Source organism: Anguilla anguilla, chromosome 6 (genome assembly GCF_013347855.1).
Source record: "Anguilla anguilla isolate fAngAng1 chromosome 6, fAngAng1.pri, whole genome shotgun sequence".
Lineage (NCBI taxonomy): Eukaryota > Metazoa > Chordata > Actinopteri > Anguilliformes > Anguillidae > Anguilla > Anguilla anguilla.
The window spans coordinates 1,018,034-1,036,303 of record NC_049206.1 but is presented as its reverse complement, the minus strand read 5'-3'; the positions used below and the strand labels follow the sequence as shown (position 1 = coordinate 1,036,303).

Genomic DNA, 18,270 nt, shown 5'->3' with positions numbered 1-18,270 from the left:
GCATTTCGTCCATCAGACTGCCAGATAGTGAAGCGTGATTCATCACTCCGTGTTTCCACTGCTCCAGAGTCCAATGGCGGTGTGCTGTACAGCACTGCAGCTGAGGCTTGGTGTTACGCACGGTGATCTTAGGCTTGTGGGGAAACCCATTTAATGAAGCTCCCGACAAAAACAGTTCTTGTGCTGACGTTACTTGCACAGGCAGTCGGGAACTTGGTAGCAAGTGTTGCAACCTAGGACAGATGATTTTTACGCACTCCGCAGTCCCGTTCTGTGAGCTTGTGTGGCCTACCGCTTAGCGGCTGAGCTGTTGTTCCAATGGGTGTAGCTGAAATAGCCGAACCCAGTAATTAGAAACGGTGTCTGTCCACATAGCTTTGGCTATGCAATGTATCTTTAATCTCATAAAAAACACGTTTTCAACGTACAAAAATGCCAAGTTACTAAAAAGTATTGATATCAAAATGACGCCAAGTTACGATACTACAAACAATATAGGCTAGCTTGCCTCACCGAAATGACATAAGATGTATCTCAAAGCAATGCTACCCAATATTTCCTCAGTTCTTTCAAGTCACTTGGCCCTGTGTATAAGCATGCACTACATGAACAGGCCAAACATATGTGTCAAGATTGATTGAATAGGTGTGTGTGTGTCCAATTTGTATTGGTATGTAGGCCTATGTATTTCGCTGCCCAGGCTTTCGCTTGCGTGAATGATAGTATGTTTATTGGTACAAGTGTGTTCGTGAATGTGAATGTAAGATGCTGCCAGGGAAATGTCCCCATGCGGATAAAGAAGTTCTCTATGTATGTATGTACAATATGTGTTTTACATGCAGTATTTATTGTACGTAGCAAATATACAATAACTTGCACATGTATTCAAATTCAGTTCAAAAGCAAGTATAAACATGTTTTCTGGAGAAATGTGCTTCCTGTCGTTGCTCAGCAGCAGTTCTGTACATTAATGAATTTATACATTAATTTCAATGTACAATGTTCAATGTGTTCCATGAGGCAATTCGAAATATTTGTCTCTTTGATCTGACAGAAAGTTTGCATGACATTGTGAAATGGTAAGATTAGAAAACACAGGGCCAAGTGACTTGAAAGAACTGAGGAAATATTGGGTAGCATTGCTTTGAGATACATCTTATGTCATTTCGGTGAGGCAAGCTAGCCTATATTGTTTGTAGTATCGTAACTTGGCGTCATTTTGATATCAATACTTTTTAGTAACTTGGCATTTTTGTACGTTGAAAACGTGTTTTTTATGAGATACTGATATATCACAAAAATATAATTATGTTATTTTGGATTGGGGTACCTAAAGTCCCGACGCCTAAATAATTCGCAAGTTGTTGAATATACGTATAAGTTAATTTAAAATATATCTATATGCATGGAATGTTTGTTTCGTCTGAATAACTAATTAAATAGGCGTACGATAAATTACAACGCCAAGAAAAATAACAAGGCTTACTTCAGCCAAGTAAACAAGTCAACAACAAAAAAGTGCATAACGAAACTGAAAGTGTTCAAGGGCGTACGCCATTTTAAAGGCGGAGGGGAACGAAGAGGGACTAAAAGAAGGAATAAAACCGAATAAAAGAACGGAGTAAGTAGCCTGTTGTGGGGTGGGATGGAGGGAATAGAAGCTAAAGTTGAAAGGGTGTGGGGACGAGTGGGAATATGCAGCTATAATCGCCGAAGCGCGCTTAATTTAGTAAAACAAAACTGACAAAGTGCGCGGTGAAATAGACTCCAGATTTCCCATCTGGGATTAAAACAAAAATTACGATTTTACGTCAAATAAACGATTAATTGGTATATTTTTTACATTTTAATGACATTCTTTCCTTTGGATATGATGTAGCTATTTACAGTCCAGCTCGAACTAGTTTCAAATTACTCCGATTTCGAAGCATTTCAGTCCTAACTACCCACACACACGGACTTCCGGAGGCTATGCTTCGCACTGTGTCTTTCTCGTGGAATCCTGTTGAATTCGTATTATTAATTAAATAACATTAAATTTAGCGACTACTTAGCAGCAAGAATGTAACTGAATTGCGGGCAACTACATTAAGACTTCGCAGGTAGTTTCTTACGAGCCTGTGCATAGCATGTTTGTTAAATGTGATGTACGGAGGATTGTTTTGGAAATGCGTAGTTAAGTTAATGCTGCAAACTTTTCTGTTACAGTTTTTTAAAGGTTTTTTAATGAAATACAATAACATGTATGTTAGTATAAATTGTAGCTAGCCAGAGTGAATTCAGGTATTATGCGCTATCGGGTAATATTGGACACTTCAAATAAGTTTGGTTTATTTTTTGGTGTGAACAATGGCCGCTGGGCCCTTGCGGAGAAACCTTATACTGCAGTTCTTGTATCTTCAGGCGTCACGCGGTCACAGCCAGAGGGGTGAGAATCAAACAGGAAGCTCACAAACAGAGCACGTGGTACATATTAAGGGTATAAAATTATTCAATGAAACCAATTATTATTATATAACATGAATGTGATGTGCTGTTGCAACAGAATGAATCAGTTGTCCATTTTATGTGAAGTTTTATTTTTGGGTCATTTTTAAGTTGTTCTATATCCCCTAACATAGTTGGAGAATATGGAACAGCATTACATTACATTACATTACAGGCATTTAGCAGACGCTCTTATCCAGAGCGACTTACACAACTTTTACTTAGCACTTTTACATTGTATCCATTTATACAGCTGGATATATACTGAAGCAATGCAGGTTAAGTACCTTGCTCAAGGGTACAACGGCAGTGTCCTTACCCGGGATTCGAACCTACGACCTTTCGGTTACAAGCGCAGTTCCTTACCCACTGCGCCACACTCCGTCCAACGGAGCATGATTTCAGATAATACAGGACACCTTTTTGATTCTATGTTTTTAAATTTCTTCTTTCAAGCTACGTTTTGTGAACTGCTTTGTCAGCATTGTTTTCAGAACGGTGCTATATAAATAAAATTATTATTATTATTATTATTATTGCTTTTTAAGCCTTTTACAATTGAAGAGATCCAGCTTATATTAGGGAACCTTGTGCTTATTACATCTACTCCACCCCAACTACACCTGTCAGAATTTTTGGCCTTGCACCCTTCCTGAAGTGAGTATTCCTGTTGGCTGCAGAAAAGTTATTAAAGTTCACGTAATGTTTATGACATCATTTACTGTGACACAATAAAAGTGGACATTTTTAAAGCTTATTAGATTACTTCAGCTTTAGATATGACTGTTTAAAAAAAAATAAATTAACACATGTGTTCTAATGTAGGTTATTATGAATGGCTTGAATTTATTTTTGATCTTAGGCCAAAAAAGGCCTGCTTGGTACAAGGCAACAAGCCAAATTTGGACATACAAAAGTGCGGAAAATTCGTTTATCACTGTTTGTCGTAAAAATTGAAGACGAAATTAAGGCGAATATTTAAAGTCACACAGTGTAGGCCTTTGTGAGAAATAATATCAAAGTTTGGTTGGAATTGTCATTTAGACCTACTGTATGAAAAGTGTCCCATATTGCCAAATGTTATTTAAAAAATCTGGTTTAGACTCAGTGTACACAAAAGGGTATATCGTGTCTCCATGGAAAATGTAATCAGTATTTTTCCTTCTTAGATAGTTAGGAAGCATCTTGAGGATTTCAGAAATGTATAATGTGTTGGACTATAATTTATGTTGGTTGTGACTGGTTGTTTTGGACGAATTGGGAAAAGTGTCCCATAATTCTTGAATTCACCCTGCATAAATTTATACAACAACAAACCTGAATCTCAGGCACTGACTGGCTAATAATTAGTTACCTGGATAATAATACAGAAACTAGCTTTGGGTGTTGAGCGAAAGATGCACAGAACAGAGCCTCATACAAACTGTTAAATACAGCGTTGGATCTTTAAAGTTATGATGCTGTTTTGCTCCCACTGCTCCTGGGACCCTTGTTAAAAACAGCATCATGAACTCTACATAAATACCAGGACATTTTATCCCAAAATCTGGCTACCTCTGCCAGCAGACTGAGAGCTGAAATTGGATCTTCCAGCAAGACAATAACCCCAAGCACACATTACAGTTCACAAATAGATGCCTAAGTGACCACAAAACAACATTTTGCCGTGTCTGCTGTCTCTACACTTAAAAAAAAATCTGTGGTTTGAACTGAACAGGACTGTCCATAAGCACAGAACAAAGGATATTAAGGACATGGAAAGATTCTGGATGGAGGAAGGGTGTAGGATTAGAAAAGGGAGTGTGGACAAAGTACTGAATAGCGGGGTGCCAATAATTGTGATGCCCAATTTTTGGAAATAAATGTGAATGTATAATCTGTGTCATTTTGGTTGATTCAATTGAATGATTAATAAAATATTTTCTGCTTGTTGGACAATCAGTGTACATCTGAGCACTGGCATCATTTAAATAATAAAGTCTATTCATCATTATCAAGGGTGTGAAAACTTTGGATGGGTCTGTATTGTATGTGTTTGAGGCCTTTTTAAATTACAGACTTCTTCCAGTCAACAGTAAAGTATAGAGTGTATGTGTGTCACTGTGTATTAGTGTGTCTGTGTGTTCAACGTGTTCTAATTTTGTGTGTTTACAGGTCAGCTAATTTGGGTTAAAACCCACTTGCGGTCTAAACTGGTCTGTAGTGTTCCAGTCTCCTGAGGTAGGGGGCACTAAAATGAGTCTCTCAGGGGAGCCAGAGGCCAAAGGAAGAACCCTCAGCACTGAGAGAAACAGGTATAAATGCATGAATCAGACATTTAATGTGATATGAGTTAGAACTGCAGTAAGAGGATGAGTTTCACTGGAAGCTCTGTCTCCATGTGCTGTGAGTTAGAGCTGCAGTAAGAGGATGAGTTTAACTGGAAGCTCTGTCTCCATGTGCTGTGAGTTAGAGCTGCAGTAAAAGGATGAGTTTCACTGGAAGCTCTGTCTCCATGTGCTGTGAGTTAAAGCTGCAGTAAGAGGATGAGTTTAACTGGAAGCTCTGTCTCCATGTGCTGTGAGTTAGAGCTGCAGTAAGAGGATGAGTTTAACTGGAAGCTCTGTCTCCATGTGCTGTGAGTTAGAGCTGCAGTAAGAGGATGTGTTTAACTGGAAGCTCTGTCTCCATGTGCTGTGAGTTAGAGCTGCAGTAAGAGGATGAGTTTAACTGGAAGCTCTGTCTCCTTGTGCTGTGAGTTAGAGCTGCAGTAGAAGGATGAGTTTAACTGGAAGCTCTGTCTCCATGTGCTGTGAGTTAGAGCTGCAGTAAGAGGATGAGTTTAACTGGAAGCTCTGTCTCCATGTGCTGTGAGTTAGAGCTGCAGTAAGAGGATGAGTTTAACTGGAAGCTCTGTCTCCATGTGCTGTGAGTTAGAGCTGCAGTAAGATGATGAGTTTAACTGGAAGTTCTGTCTCGATATTTTGTTCACAGGGTGCACGTAGAAAGAGCAGGGTCACCTGTACCCAGCTGTCTGTCTATGAAGAGTGATCAATCAATGGAGCCTCCAATCATGTTCAGGGGAGAGTTCTCAGGTGATCGAAGGTAATTAAACAGGTTCATTTTGACACAACTTTTTAATTATACTTCAATGTCACTGGCTCCTTTCAGGTCTATGTGGATATATTTTGTCATATACAGATATGCAGTGAGTTAAATGGACTGGTAAATGGTAAATGGACTGCATTTATATAGCGCTTTTATCCAAAGCACTTTACAATTGATGCCTCTCATTCGCCAGAGCAGTTAGGGGTTAGGTGTCTTGCTCAAGGACACTTCAACACGCCCAGGGCGGGGTTTGAACCAACAACCCTCCAACTGCCAGACAATCGCTCTTACCTCCTGAGCTATATCGCCCCCATATATATGTAGTGAGTTAGAGCTGCAGTAAGAGGATGAGTTTAACTGGAAGCTCTGTCTCCATGTGCAGTGAGTTAGAGCAGCAGTAAAAGGATGAGTTTAACTGGAAGCTCTGTCTCCATGTGCTGTGAGTTAGAGCTGCAGTAAGAGGATGAGTTTAACTGGAAGCTCTGTATCCATGTGCTGTGAGTTAGAGCTGCAGTAAGAGGATGAGTTTAACTGGAAGCTCTGTTTCCATGTGCTGTGAGTTAGAGCCTGCAGTAAGAGGATGAGTTTAACTGGAAGCTCTGTCTCCATGTGCTGTGAGTTAGAGCTGCAGTAAGAGGATGAGTTTAACTGGAAGCTCTGTCTCCATGTGCTGTGAGTTAGAGCTGCAGTAAGAGGATGAGTTTAACTGGAAGCTCTGTTTCCATGTGCTGTGAGTTAGAGCCTGCAGTAAGAGGATGAGTTTAACTGGAAGCTCTGTCTCCATGTGCTGTGAGTTAGAGCTGCAGTAAGAGGATGAGTTTAACTGGAAGCTCTGTTTCCATGTGCTGTGAGTTAGAGCCTGCAGTAAGAGGATGAGTTTAACTGGAAGCTCTGTTTCCATGTGCTGTGAGTTAGAGCCTGCAGTAAGAGGATGAGTTTAACTGGAAGCTCTGTCTCCATGTGCTCTGAGTTAGAGCTGCAGTAAGAGGATGAGTTTAACTGGAAGCTCTGTCTCCATGTGCTGTGAGTTAGAGCTGCAGTAGGAGGATGAGTTTAACTGGAAATTCTGTCCCATAATGTTGTGTTAGAGCTGCAGTAGGAGGATGAGTTTAACTGAAAAATCTGTCCCATTATGTTGAGTTAGAGCTGCAGTAAGAGGATGAGTTTAACTGGAAGCTCTGTCTCCATGTGCTGTGAGTTAGAGCTGCAGTAAGAGGATGAGTTTCACTGGAAGCTCTGTCTCCATGTGCTGTGAGTTAGAGCTGCAGTAAGAGGATGAGTTTAACTGGAAGCTCTGTTTCCATGTGCTGTGAGTTAGAGCCTGCAGTAAGAGGATGAGTTTAACTGGAAGCTCTGTCTCCATGTGCTGTGAGTTAGAGCAGCAGTAAAAGGATGAGTTTAACTGGAAGCTCTGTTTCCATGTGCTGTGAGTTAGAGCCTGCAGTAAGAGGATGAGTTTAACTGGAAGCTCTGTCTCCATGTGCTGTGAGTTAGAGCTGCAGTAAGAGGATGAGTTTCACTGGAAGCTCTGTCTCCATGTGCTGTGAGTTAGAGCTGCAGTAAGAGGATGAGTTTAACTGGAAGCTCTGTTTCCATGTGCTGTGAGTTAGAGCCTGCAGTAAGAGGATGAGTTTAACTGGAAGCTCTGTCTCCATGTGCTGTGAGTTAGAGCTGCAGTAAGAGGATGAGTTTAACTGGAAGCTCTGTCTCCATGTGCTGTGAGTTAGAGCTGCAGTAAGAGGATGAGTTTCACTGGAAGCTCTGTCTCCATGTGCTGTGAGTTAGAGCTGCAGTAAGAGGATGAGTTTAACTGGAAGCTCTGTTTCCATGTGCTGTGAGTTAGAGCCTGCAGTAAGAGGATGAGTTTAACTGGAAGCTCTGTCTCCATGTGCTCTGAGTTAGAGCTGCAGTAAGAGGATGAGTTTAACTGGAAGCTCTGTCTCCATGTGCTGTGAGTTAGAGCTGCAGTAGGAGGATGAGTTTAACTGGAAATTCTGTCCCATAATGTTGTGTTAGAGCTGCAGTAGGAGGATGAGTTTAACTGAAAAATCTGTCCCATTATGTTGAGTTAGAGCTGCAGTAAGAGGATGAGTTTAACTGGAAGCTCTGTCTCCATGTGCTGTGAGTTAGAGCTGCAGTAAGAGGATGAGTTTCACTGGAAGCTCTGTCTCCATGTGCTGTGAGTTAGAGCTGCAGTAAGAGGATGAATTTAACTGGAAGCTCTGTCTCCATGTGCTGTGAGTTAGAGCTGCAGTAAGAGGATGAGTTTAACTGGAAGTTCTGTCTCCATGTGCTGTGAGTTAGAGCTGCAGTAAGAGGATGAGTTTAACTGGAAGTTCTGTCTCCATGTGCTGTGAGTTAGAGCTGCAGTAAGAGGATGAGCTTAACTGGAATGTCTGTCTCCATGTGCTGTGAGTTAGAGCTGCAGTAAGATGATGAGTTTAACTGGAAGTTCTGTCTCCATATTTTGTTCACAGGGTGCACGTAGAAAGAGCAGGGTCACCTGTACCCAGCTGTCTGTCTATGAAGAGTGATCAATCAATGGAGCCTCCAATCATGTTCAGGGGAGAGTTCTCAGGTGATCGAAGGTAATTAAACAGGTTCATTTTGACACAACTTTTTAATTATACTTCAATGTCACTGGCTCCTTTCAGGTCTATGTGGATATATTTTGTCATATACAGATATGCAGTGAGTTAAATGGACTGGTAAATGGTAAATGGACTGCATTTATATATATTATATAGCGCTTTTATCCAAAGCACTTTACAATTGATGCCTCTCATTCGCCAGAGCAGTTAGGGGTTAGGTGTCTTGCTCAAGGACACTTCAACACGCCCAGGGCGGGGTTTGAACCAGCAACCCTCCAACTGCCAGACAATCGCTCTTACCTCCTGAGCTATGTCGCCCCCATATATATGTAGTGAGTTAGAGCTGCAGTAAGAGGATGAGTTTAACTGGAAGCTCTGTCTCCATGTGCTGTGAGTTAGAGCTGCAGTAAGAGGATGAGTTTAACTGGAAGCTCTGTCTCCATGTGCTGTGAGTTAGAGCTGCAGTAGAAGGATGAGTTTAACTGGAAGCTCTGTCTCCATGTGCTGTGAGTTAGAGCTGCAGTAAGAGGATGAGTTTAACTGGAAGCTCTGTCTCCATGTGCTGTGAGTTAGAGCTGCAGTAAGAGGATGAGTTTAACTGAAAAATCTGTCCTATGATGTTGAGTTAGAGCTGCAGTAAGAGGATGAATTTAACTGGAATGTCTGTCTCCATGTGCTGTGAGTTAGAGCTGCAGTAGGAGGATGAGTTTAACTGGAAGCTCTGTCTCCATGTGCTGTGAGTTAGAGCTGCAGTAAGAGGATGAGTTTAACTGAAAAATCTGTCCCATTATGTTGAGTTAGAGCTGCAGTAAGAGGATGAGTTTAACTGGAAGTTCTGTCTACATATTTTGTTCACAGGCTGCACGTAGAAAGAGCAGGGTCACCAGTACCCAGCTGTCTGTCTATGAAGAGTGATCAATCAATGGAGCCTCCAATCTTGTTCAGGGGAGAGTTCTCAGGTGATCAAAGGTAATTAAACAGGTTCATTTTGACACAACTTTTTAATTATACTTCAATGTCACTGGCTCCTTTCAGGTGTATGTGGATATATTTTGTCATATACAGATATGCAGTGAGTTAAATGGACTGGTAAATGGTAAATGGACTGCATTTATATAGCGCTTTTATCCAAAGCACTTTACAATTGATGCCTCTCATTCGCCAGAGCAGTTAGGGGTTAGGTGTCTTGCTCAAGGACACTTCAACACGCCCAGGGCGAGGTTTGAACCGGCAACCGACTGCCAGACAATCTTACCTCCTGGGCTATGTCGCCCCCATATATATGCAGTGAGTTAGAGCTGCAGCAAGAGGATGAGTTTAACTGGAAGCTCTGTCTCCATGTGCAGTGAGTTAGAGCTGCAGTAAGAGGATGAGTTTAACTGGAAGCTCTGTCTCCATGTGCTGTGAGTTAGAGCTGCAGTAAGAGGATCAGTTTAACTGGAAGCTCTGTCTCCATGTGCTGTGAGTTAGAGCTGCAGTAAAAGGATGAGTTTCACTGGAAGCTCTGTCTCCATGTGCTGTGAGTTAGAGCTGCAGTAAGAGGATGAGTTTAACTGGAAGCTCTGTCTCCATGTGCTGTGAGTTAGAGCTGCAGTAAGAGGATGTGTTTAACTGGAAGCTCTGTCTCCATGTGCTGTGAGTTAGAGCTGCAGTAAGAGGATGAGTTTAACTGGAAGCTCTGTCTCCTTGTGCTGTGAGTTAGAGCTGCAGTAAAAGGATGAGTTTAACTGGAAGCTCTGTCTCCATGTGCTGTGAGTTAGAGCTGCAGTAAGAGGATGAGTTTAACTGGAAGCTCTGTCTCCATGTGCTGTGAGTTAGAGCTGCAGTAAGAGGATGAGTTTAACTGGAAGCTCTGTCTCCATGTGCTGTGAGTTAGAGCTGCAGTAAGATGATGAGTTTAACTGGAAGTTCTGTCTCGATATTTTGTTCACAGGGTGCACGTAGAAAGAGCAGGGTCACCTGTACCCAGCTGTCTGTCTATGAAGAGTGATCAATCAATGGAGCCTCCAATCATGTTCAGGGGAGAGTTCTCAGGTGATCGAAGGTAATTAAACAGGTTCATTTTGACACAACTTTTTAATTATACTTCAATGTCACTGGCTCCTTTCAGGTCTATGTGGATATATTTTGTCATATACAGATATGCAGTGAGTTAAATGGACTGGTAAATGGTAAATGGACTGCATTTATATAGCGCTTTTATCCAAAGCACTTTACAATTGATGCCTCTGATTCGCCAGAGCAGTTAGGGGTTAGGTGTCTTGCTCAAGGACACTTCAACACGCCCAGGGCGGGGTTTGAACCAGCAACCCTCCAACTGCCAGACAATCGCTCTTACCTCCTGAGCTATGTCGCCCCCATATATATGTAGTGAGTTAGAGCTGCAGTAAGAGGATGAGTTTAACTGGAAGCTCTGTCTCCATGTGCAGTGAGTTAGAGCAGCAGTAAAAGGATGAGTTTAACTGGAAGCTCTGTCTCCATGTGCTGTGAGTTAGAGCTGCAGTAAGAGGATGAGTTTAACTGGAAGCTCTGTATCCATGTGCTGTGAGTTAGAGCTGCAGTAAGAGGATGAGTTTAACTGGAAGCTCTGTTTCCATGTGCTGTGAGTTAGAGCCTGCAGTAAGAGGATGAGTTTAACTGGAAGCTCTGTCTCCATGTGCTGTGAGTTAGAGCTGCAGTAAGAGGATGAGTTTAACTGGAAGCTCTGTCTCCATGTGCTGTGAGTTAGAGCTGCAGTAAGAGGATGAGTTTAACTGGAAACTCTGTTTCCATGTGCTGTGAGTTAGAGCCTGCAGTAAGAGGATGAGTTTAACTGGAAGCTCTGTCTCCATGTGCTGTGAGTTAGAGCTGCAGTAAGAGGATGAGTTTAACTGGAAGCTCTGTTTCCATGTGCTGTGAGTTAGAGCCTGCAGTAAGAGGATGAGTTTAACTGGAAGCTCTGTCTCCATGTGCTCTGAGTTAGAGCTGCAGTAAGAGGATGAGTTTAACTGGAAGCTCTGTCTCCATGTGCTGTGAGTTAGAGCTGCAGTAGGAGGATGAGTTTAACTGGAAATTCTGTCCCATAATGTTGTGTTAGAGCTGCAGTAGGAGGATGAGTTTAACTGAAAAATCTGTCCCATTATGTTGAGTTAGAGCTGCAGTAAGAGGATGAGTTTAACTGGAAGCTCTGTCTCCATGTGCTGTGAGTTAGAGCTGCAGTAAGAGGATGAGTTTCACTGGAAGCTCTGTCTCCATGTGCTGTGAGTTAGAGCTGCAGTAAGAGGATGAGTTTAACTGGAAGCTCTGTCTCCATGTGCTGTGAGTTAGAGCTGCAGTAAGAGGATGAGTTTAACTGGAAGTTCTGTCTCCATGTGCTGTGAGTTAGAGCTGCAGTAAGAGGATGAGTTTAACTGGAAGTTCTGTCTCCATGTGCTGTGAGTTAGAGCTGCAGTAAGAGGATGAGCTTAACTGGAATGTCTGTCTCCATGTGCTGTGAGTTAGAGCTGCAGTAAGATGATGAGTTTAACTGGAAGTTCTGTCTCCATATTTTGTTCACAGGGTGCACGTAGAAAGAGCAGGGTCACCTGTACCCAGCTGTCTGTCTATGAAGAGTGATCAATCAATGGAGCCTCCAATCATGTTCAGGGGAGAGTTCTCAGGTGATCGAAGGTAATTAAACAGGTTCATTTTGACACAACTTTTTAATTATACTTCAATGTCACTGGCTCCTTTCAGGTCTATGTGGATATATTTTGTCATATACAGATATGCAGTGAGTTAAATGGACTGGTAAATGGTAAATGGACTGCATTTATATATATTATATAGCGCTTTTATCCAAAGCACTTTACAATTGATGCCTCTCATTCGCCAGAGCAGTTAGGGGTCAGGTGTCTTGCTCAAGGACACTTCAACACGCCCAGGGCGGGGTTTGAACCAGCAACCCTCCAACTGCCAGACAATCGCTCTTACCTCCTGAGCTATGTCGCCCCCATATATATGTAGTGAGTTAGAGCTGCAGTAAGAGGATGAGTTTAACTGGAAGCTCTGTCTCCATGTGCTGTGAGTTAGAGCTGCAGTAAGAGGATGAGTTTAACTGGAAGCTCTGTCTCCATGTGCTGTGAGTTAGAGCTGCAGTAGAAGGATGAGTTTAACTGGAAGCTCTGTCTCCATGTGCTGTGAGTTAGAGCTGCAGTAAGAGGATGAGTTTAACTGGAAGCTCTGTCTCCATGTGCTGTGAGTTAGAGCTGCAGTAAGAGGATGAGTTTAACTGAAAAATCTGTCCTATGATGTTGAGTTAGAGCTGCAGTAAGAGGATGAATTTAACTGGAATGTCTGTCTCCATGTGCTGTGAGTTAGAGCTGCAGTAGCAGGATGAGTTTAACTGGAAGCTCTGTCTCCATGTGCTGTGAGTTAGAGCTGCAGTAAGAGGATGAGTTTAACTGAAAAATCTGTCCTATGATGTTGAGTTAGAGCTGCAGTAAGATGATGAGTTTAACTGGAAGTTCTGTCTCCATATTTTGTTCACAGGGTGCACGTAGAAAGAGCAGGGTCACCTGTACCCAGCTGTCTGTCTATGAAGAGTGATCAATCAATGGAGCCTCCAATCATGTTCAGGGGAGAGTTCTCAGGTGATCGAAGGTAATTAAACAGGTTCATTTTGACACAACTTTTTAATTATACTTCAATGTCACTGGCTCCTTTCAGGTCTATGTGGATATATTTTGTCATATACAGATATGCAGTGAGTTAAATGGACTGGTAAATGGTAAATGGACTGCATTTATATAGCGCTTTTATCCAAAGCACTTTACAATTGATGCCTCTCATTCGCCAGAGCAGTTAGGGGTTAGGTGTCTTGCTCAAGGACACTTCAACACGCCCAGGTCGGGGTTTGAACCAGCAACCCTCCAACTGCCAGACAATCGCTCTTACCTCCTGAGCTATGTCGCCCCCATATATACGTAGTGAGTTAGAGCTGCAGTAAGAGGATGAGTTTAACTGGAAGCTCTGTCTCCATGTTCTGTGAGTTAGAGCTGCAGTAAGAGGATGAGTTTAACTGGAAGTTCTGTCTCCATGTGCTGTGAGTTAGAGCTGCTGTAAGAGGATGAGTTTAACTGAAAAATCTGTCCCATTATGTTGAGTTAGAGCTGCAGTAAGAGGATGAGTTTAACTGGAAGTTCTGTCTACATATTTTGTTCACAGGCTGCACGTAGAAAGAGCAGGGTCACCTGTACCCAGCTGTCTGTCTATGAAGAGTGATCAATCAATGGAGCCTCCAATCTTGTTCAGGGGAGAGTTCTCAGGTGATCAAAGGTAATTAAACAGGTTCATTTTGACACAACTTTTTAATTATACTTCAATGTCACTGGCTCCTTTCAGGTGTATGTGGATATATTTTGTCATATACAGATATGCAGTGAGTTAAATGGACTGGTAAATGGTAAATGGACTGCATTTATATAGCGCTTTTATCCAAAGCACTTTACAATTGATGCCTCTCATTCGCCAGAGCAGTTAGGGGTTAGGTGTCTTGCTCAAGGACACTTCAACACGCCCAGGGCGAGGTTTGAACCGGCAACCGACTGCCAGACAATCTTACCTCCTGGGCTATGTCGCCCCCATATATATGCAGTGAGTTAGAGCTGCAGCAAGAGGATGAGTTTAACTGACAAATCTGTCCCATTATGTTGAGTTAGAGCTGCAGTAAGAGGATGAGTTTAACTGGAAGCTCTGTCTCCATGTGCTGTGAGTTAGAGCTGCAGTAAGAGGATCAGTTTAACTGTCTGTTTTGGTTCACAGGGTACACCAGTCACTGGAGTCCAGGTGTTTAGAACAGACAAGTTCACCAAAACAGGTGTGAGATCTGCTTTTTCTAATTGTTTATAATGCACTTAATATTGATAAGATATTGTACCTTTGCCAAATATTACTCGTAACCATGCACAGTTTAACATCACATAAACACAACACATTTCAAACATGCTTTAAAAATTTTTTTGTGGTTTATTTGGGGCCAAGAGGTGTAAAAAATTCCCCATATTTTGTAATTGGAAATATCTGGGGAGAAGGGAATCCTGTGTGGAAACAGGAAGTGAAGCTTGTAACTGTGCAAAAGGATGCATTAGTGCTAATGCTAACATGCTACAATTAACCCCTCAAAACACACAACTTAATGTCTAATCATGCTCTGGAGTGCTACCTGGTCCCCACTCACAGGAAGTCCAGTTTCCATCTGCAGGTCCCACACACAGCAGGAGAGGAAGAGTCCTAACAGAGACTTTTAAACAGGAAGCACTCAGCTCACAGTTAGCATTTACTAAATGTATTACGCAGAGCAACTGCATTATTCTACTGAACTGCAGGATTTATCACACATAGTGTCTCTACAAAGCCATCAATCAGGAGCAAAGGCTGCCATTAAATTCTGAGCGTTTAGCACTGCTGCATGTTTGGTGTCTGAAAGTATCTGTCCCTGTCCTGACTGTCAAACACAAGAGACACACGAGGCAAGGACTGCCTTTATTTGAGCTTTTATTTCAGTTGTGGTGATACAGCACACCTCCTCATGAATTTCACACTGATACAGCACACCTCCTCATGAATTTCACACTGATACAGCACACCTCTTCATGACTTTCACACTGATACAGCACACCTCCTCATGAATTTCACACTGATACAGCACACCTCTTCATGAGTTTCACACTGATACAGCACACCTCTTCATGAGTTTCACACTGATACAGCACACCTCTTCATGAGTTTCACACTGATACAGCACACCTCTTCATGAGTTTCACACTGATACAGCACACCTCCTCATGAGTTTCACACTGATACAGCACACCTCTTCATGAGTTTCACTCTGATACAGCACACCTCTTCATGTGTTCATTTCACACTGATACAGCACACCTCTTCATGTGTTCATTTCAGTATCTCCTGCACACTCTGAAGAAGCTGAAGAAGGATGAGAAGTTGAAACTGTTTCAGAGCCATCTGAGTCAGGATTGCCCAGAATGCTTTCAGAGTCTGTCTGAAATTCCTTCCGTGCTGGATAAGTTTATTAAAATGAAGGAATTGTTCAAGAGTCATCAAATTGCTGATTACCCAGAATGCACTGAGACCGAGCAGGACGATCCTGAGGCCCTGTACATAGCTGAGAAGATGCTGGAGACCTGTGGCAGTGAGGGGTCTCTGAAGATCACACTCCACATCCTGAGGAACATGAAGCAGAAGGATCTCGCTGACTCACTGGAGAGAGATGAGCAGTACAGTAAGAGTTCTCTCTCATTGCTACTGTGTGCCCATTAGTATACTGAAATGAGTTTAGATAGCAAATCTAACCGTGAACAATGTTCTGATTTATAGCATCTACACTTTCATAATAATGTTTTACACTGACAATCTTACAGACAGAAAACATAAACAACATGCACACAGAGGCATTCATATTTAATTATAGCCAAATGGGATTCAGAGCAGGAACCTTGTGCTCAAAAGCCAATAACTAAACCACTGTCCCATCAGACCGACTGTCTGCCTTGAGTGTATATCCAGAACTAAAGAGCACTCCGGATAAAAATATTAGATTTAAAAATTTACTATGAGACCTGAGATGACAGTATTTACCACAAGGACACGTCCACAACATAAACCTGAGAAATTAAATGTAAAAGGATAATTGAGCCCATTTTCAGTTTTTTAAAAATATTTCTTTCTTTCATCTTTATGGTACAAATGCAACAATCTGCACTTTATTTCTGATTTCTTTTGTTAGTGATGGATTATAATTGAGAGATATGTAATATTGTGTGAGGTGTGTAACACAATGAGAGGTGTGTAACAGTGTTAGTGGAATGTAACACTGATGTGTGTAAACTTCTGTGAAAACTGAATGCATTAATATGCTATTTACTGGTTCTTTTTAAAATATGTAATTGAATCAATAAAAATGTTTATCTCATTGTAAACTTAATTTATTCCTAATTTTTCCTCTCTTCAGATGAATCCATAAAAACAGCCCAGAAGGCATTGAAAACTCATCTGAAGAAGACGTTTGAATGCATATTTGAAGGTTTAGCAAAGCAGGGCCACCCCCCAACCCCCCTCAATAAAATCTATACAGAGCTCTACATCACAGACGGGGGAAGTGGGGGGGTCAATAATGAACACGAGGTCAGACACATTGAGACAGTATCCAAGAGTGAAACCTCACAGGAGACTGCAATCCTCTACAATGACATCTTTAAGCCTTTTCCTGGACAAGAGAAACCCATCAGAACTGTGCTTACGAAGGGCATCGCTGGCATTGGGAAAACAGTCTCTGTGCAGAAGTTCATTCTGGACTGGGCAGAAGGAAAAGCCAATCAGGACATTGATTTCATCTTCACTCTTCCTTTCCGAGATCTGAATTTGAAGAAGGATAAAGCATTCAGTCTGATGCAACTTCTGCAGCACTACCTTCCACAACTGAAAGAGATCAAAAGTATTGAAGATGATGAAGTCAAAGTTGTGTTTATCTTTGATGGTCTGGATGAGTGTAGACTTCCTCTAGATTTCCAAAGCAATAAGAACTGCTGTGATATAACAGAGTCATCATCAGTGGATATGCTGCTGACTAACCTCATTAAGGGGAATCTGCTTCCCACTGCTCTCCTCTGGATCACTTCCCGACCAGCAGCAGCCAATCAGATCCCTCCTGAGTACGTCCACCAGGTGACAGAGGTACGAGGGTTCAGTGACCCACAGAAGGAGGAGTACTTCAGAAAGAGAATCAGAGATGAGAACCAGGCCAGCAGAATTATCTCACACATAAAGTCATCCAGGAGTCTCTACATCATGTGTCACATACCAGTCTTCTGCTGGATTTCTGCTACTGTTCTGGAGACAATGTTGGGCAAAGTAGAGAGTGAAGATCTGCCCAAAACTCTGACTGAAATGTACACACACTTCCTGCTCATTCAGACTAATGTGAAGAATGAGAAGTATCATGGCACCAATGAGACAAACCTGAAGATGTCAGATAGAAAAATCATCTTAAACCTGGGGCAGCTGGCTTTTCAACAGCTGGAAAATGGCAATCTGATATTCTATGAAGAGGACCTGAGAGAGAGTGGAATCGATGTCAGTGAAGCTTCAGTGTACTCTGGGGTGTGCACAGAGATCTTTAAAGAGGAGTGTGGGTTGTATCAGGAGAAGGTCTACTGCTTTGTGCATCTGAGCATTCAGGAGTATCTGGCTGCCTTGTTTGTGTTTCATGTATGTGTAAATGAGTGCCGAAATGTACTCCAAGCAGAAGGGTCAACAATTTGGATAGGCAGAGTGCCGCTGTCTGAGTTACACAGGAGTGCAGTGGATCAGGCCTTAAAGAGTAAGAATGGACACCTGGACCTTTTCCTCCGATTCCTTCTAGGCCTCTCTCTGGGCTCCATTCAGACTGTCTTAGGAACACTGCTGATGCAGTCAGGAAGCAGATCACCTGTACAAGACCCACAGACAGAAAGCAGATCACAGAGCATTGAGAAAACAGTCCAGTACATGAAGCAGAGGATCAGAAAGGAGTCTTCAGCAGGACTACTGACACAGAAAGCAAGCAGATCACCTGTAAAATTCACACCGGCATGGACAGGAGGCAGATCAATGTGCATTAAAAAAACAGTAAGCTACATAAAGGAGAAGATCAGTGCGGAATCTTCAGCAGAGAGGACCATCAATCTGTTCCACTGTCTCAATGAACTGAATGACAGCTCTCTAGTGCAGGAAATCCAGAATACCCTGAGATCAGGAAAACTTTCTGATAAAGAGCTGAAACCAGACCAGTGTTCAGCTCTGGCCTTTGTGTTACTGATGTCAGAGAAGATCCTGGATGAGTTTGACTTGAAGACCTACAACACATCAAGAAACAGTTATCAGAGACTGCTACCAGTTGTCAGGAACTGCAGGAAGGCCACGTGAGTATTATGTCATTAATAATGTAGATGATTCACAGCATATTTTCAGACATTTCTGTTTAAAATAGTGTGATTTCTGAATCATTTTGACAGCTAGTGCGCTCATTTAATGTTCTGAATCCAGAACATTAGCAGCATCAAATTCAAAATCTCTTCACTAACTGAATACT

General features: G+C 42.1%; 1 protein-coding gene across 1 annotated transcript in view; it reads left to right on the top strand.

Moving 5' to 3' along the window:
- Positions 1-1,288: 1,288 nt before the first annotated feature.
- LOC118228846 (NACHT, LRR and PYD domains-containing protein 3-like) overlaps positions 1,289-18,270 on the top strand; it is a gene marked incomplete at its 3' end in the record, with an annotated part of 28,010 nt that continues 11,028 nt past the window's right edge. Inside the window, exons 1-13 of the mRNA XM_035420355.1 lie at positions 1,289-1,621; positions 4,642-4,781; positions 5,461-5,571; positions 8,052-8,162; positions 9,024-9,134; positions 10,099-10,209; positions 11,703-11,813; positions 12,675-12,785; positions 13,350-13,460; positions 13,947-14,001; positions 15,084-15,423; positions 16,153-17,721; positions 17,851-18,100. Of these exons, the coding sequence (XP_035276246.1) occupies positions 4,723-4,781; positions 5,461-5,571; positions 8,052-8,162; positions 9,024-9,134; positions 10,099-10,209; positions 11,703-11,813; positions 12,675-12,785; positions 13,350-13,460; positions 13,947-14,001; positions 15,084-15,423; positions 16,153-17,721; positions 17,851-18,100 (3,050 nt within the window). The remainder of the gene's footprint in view (positions 1,622-4,641; positions 4,782-5,460; positions 5,572-8,051; positions 8,163-9,023; positions 9,135-10,098; positions 10,210-11,702; positions 11,814-12,674; positions 12,786-13,349; positions 13,461-13,946; positions 14,002-15,083; positions 15,424-16,152; positions 17,722-17,850; positions 18,101-18,270) is intronic.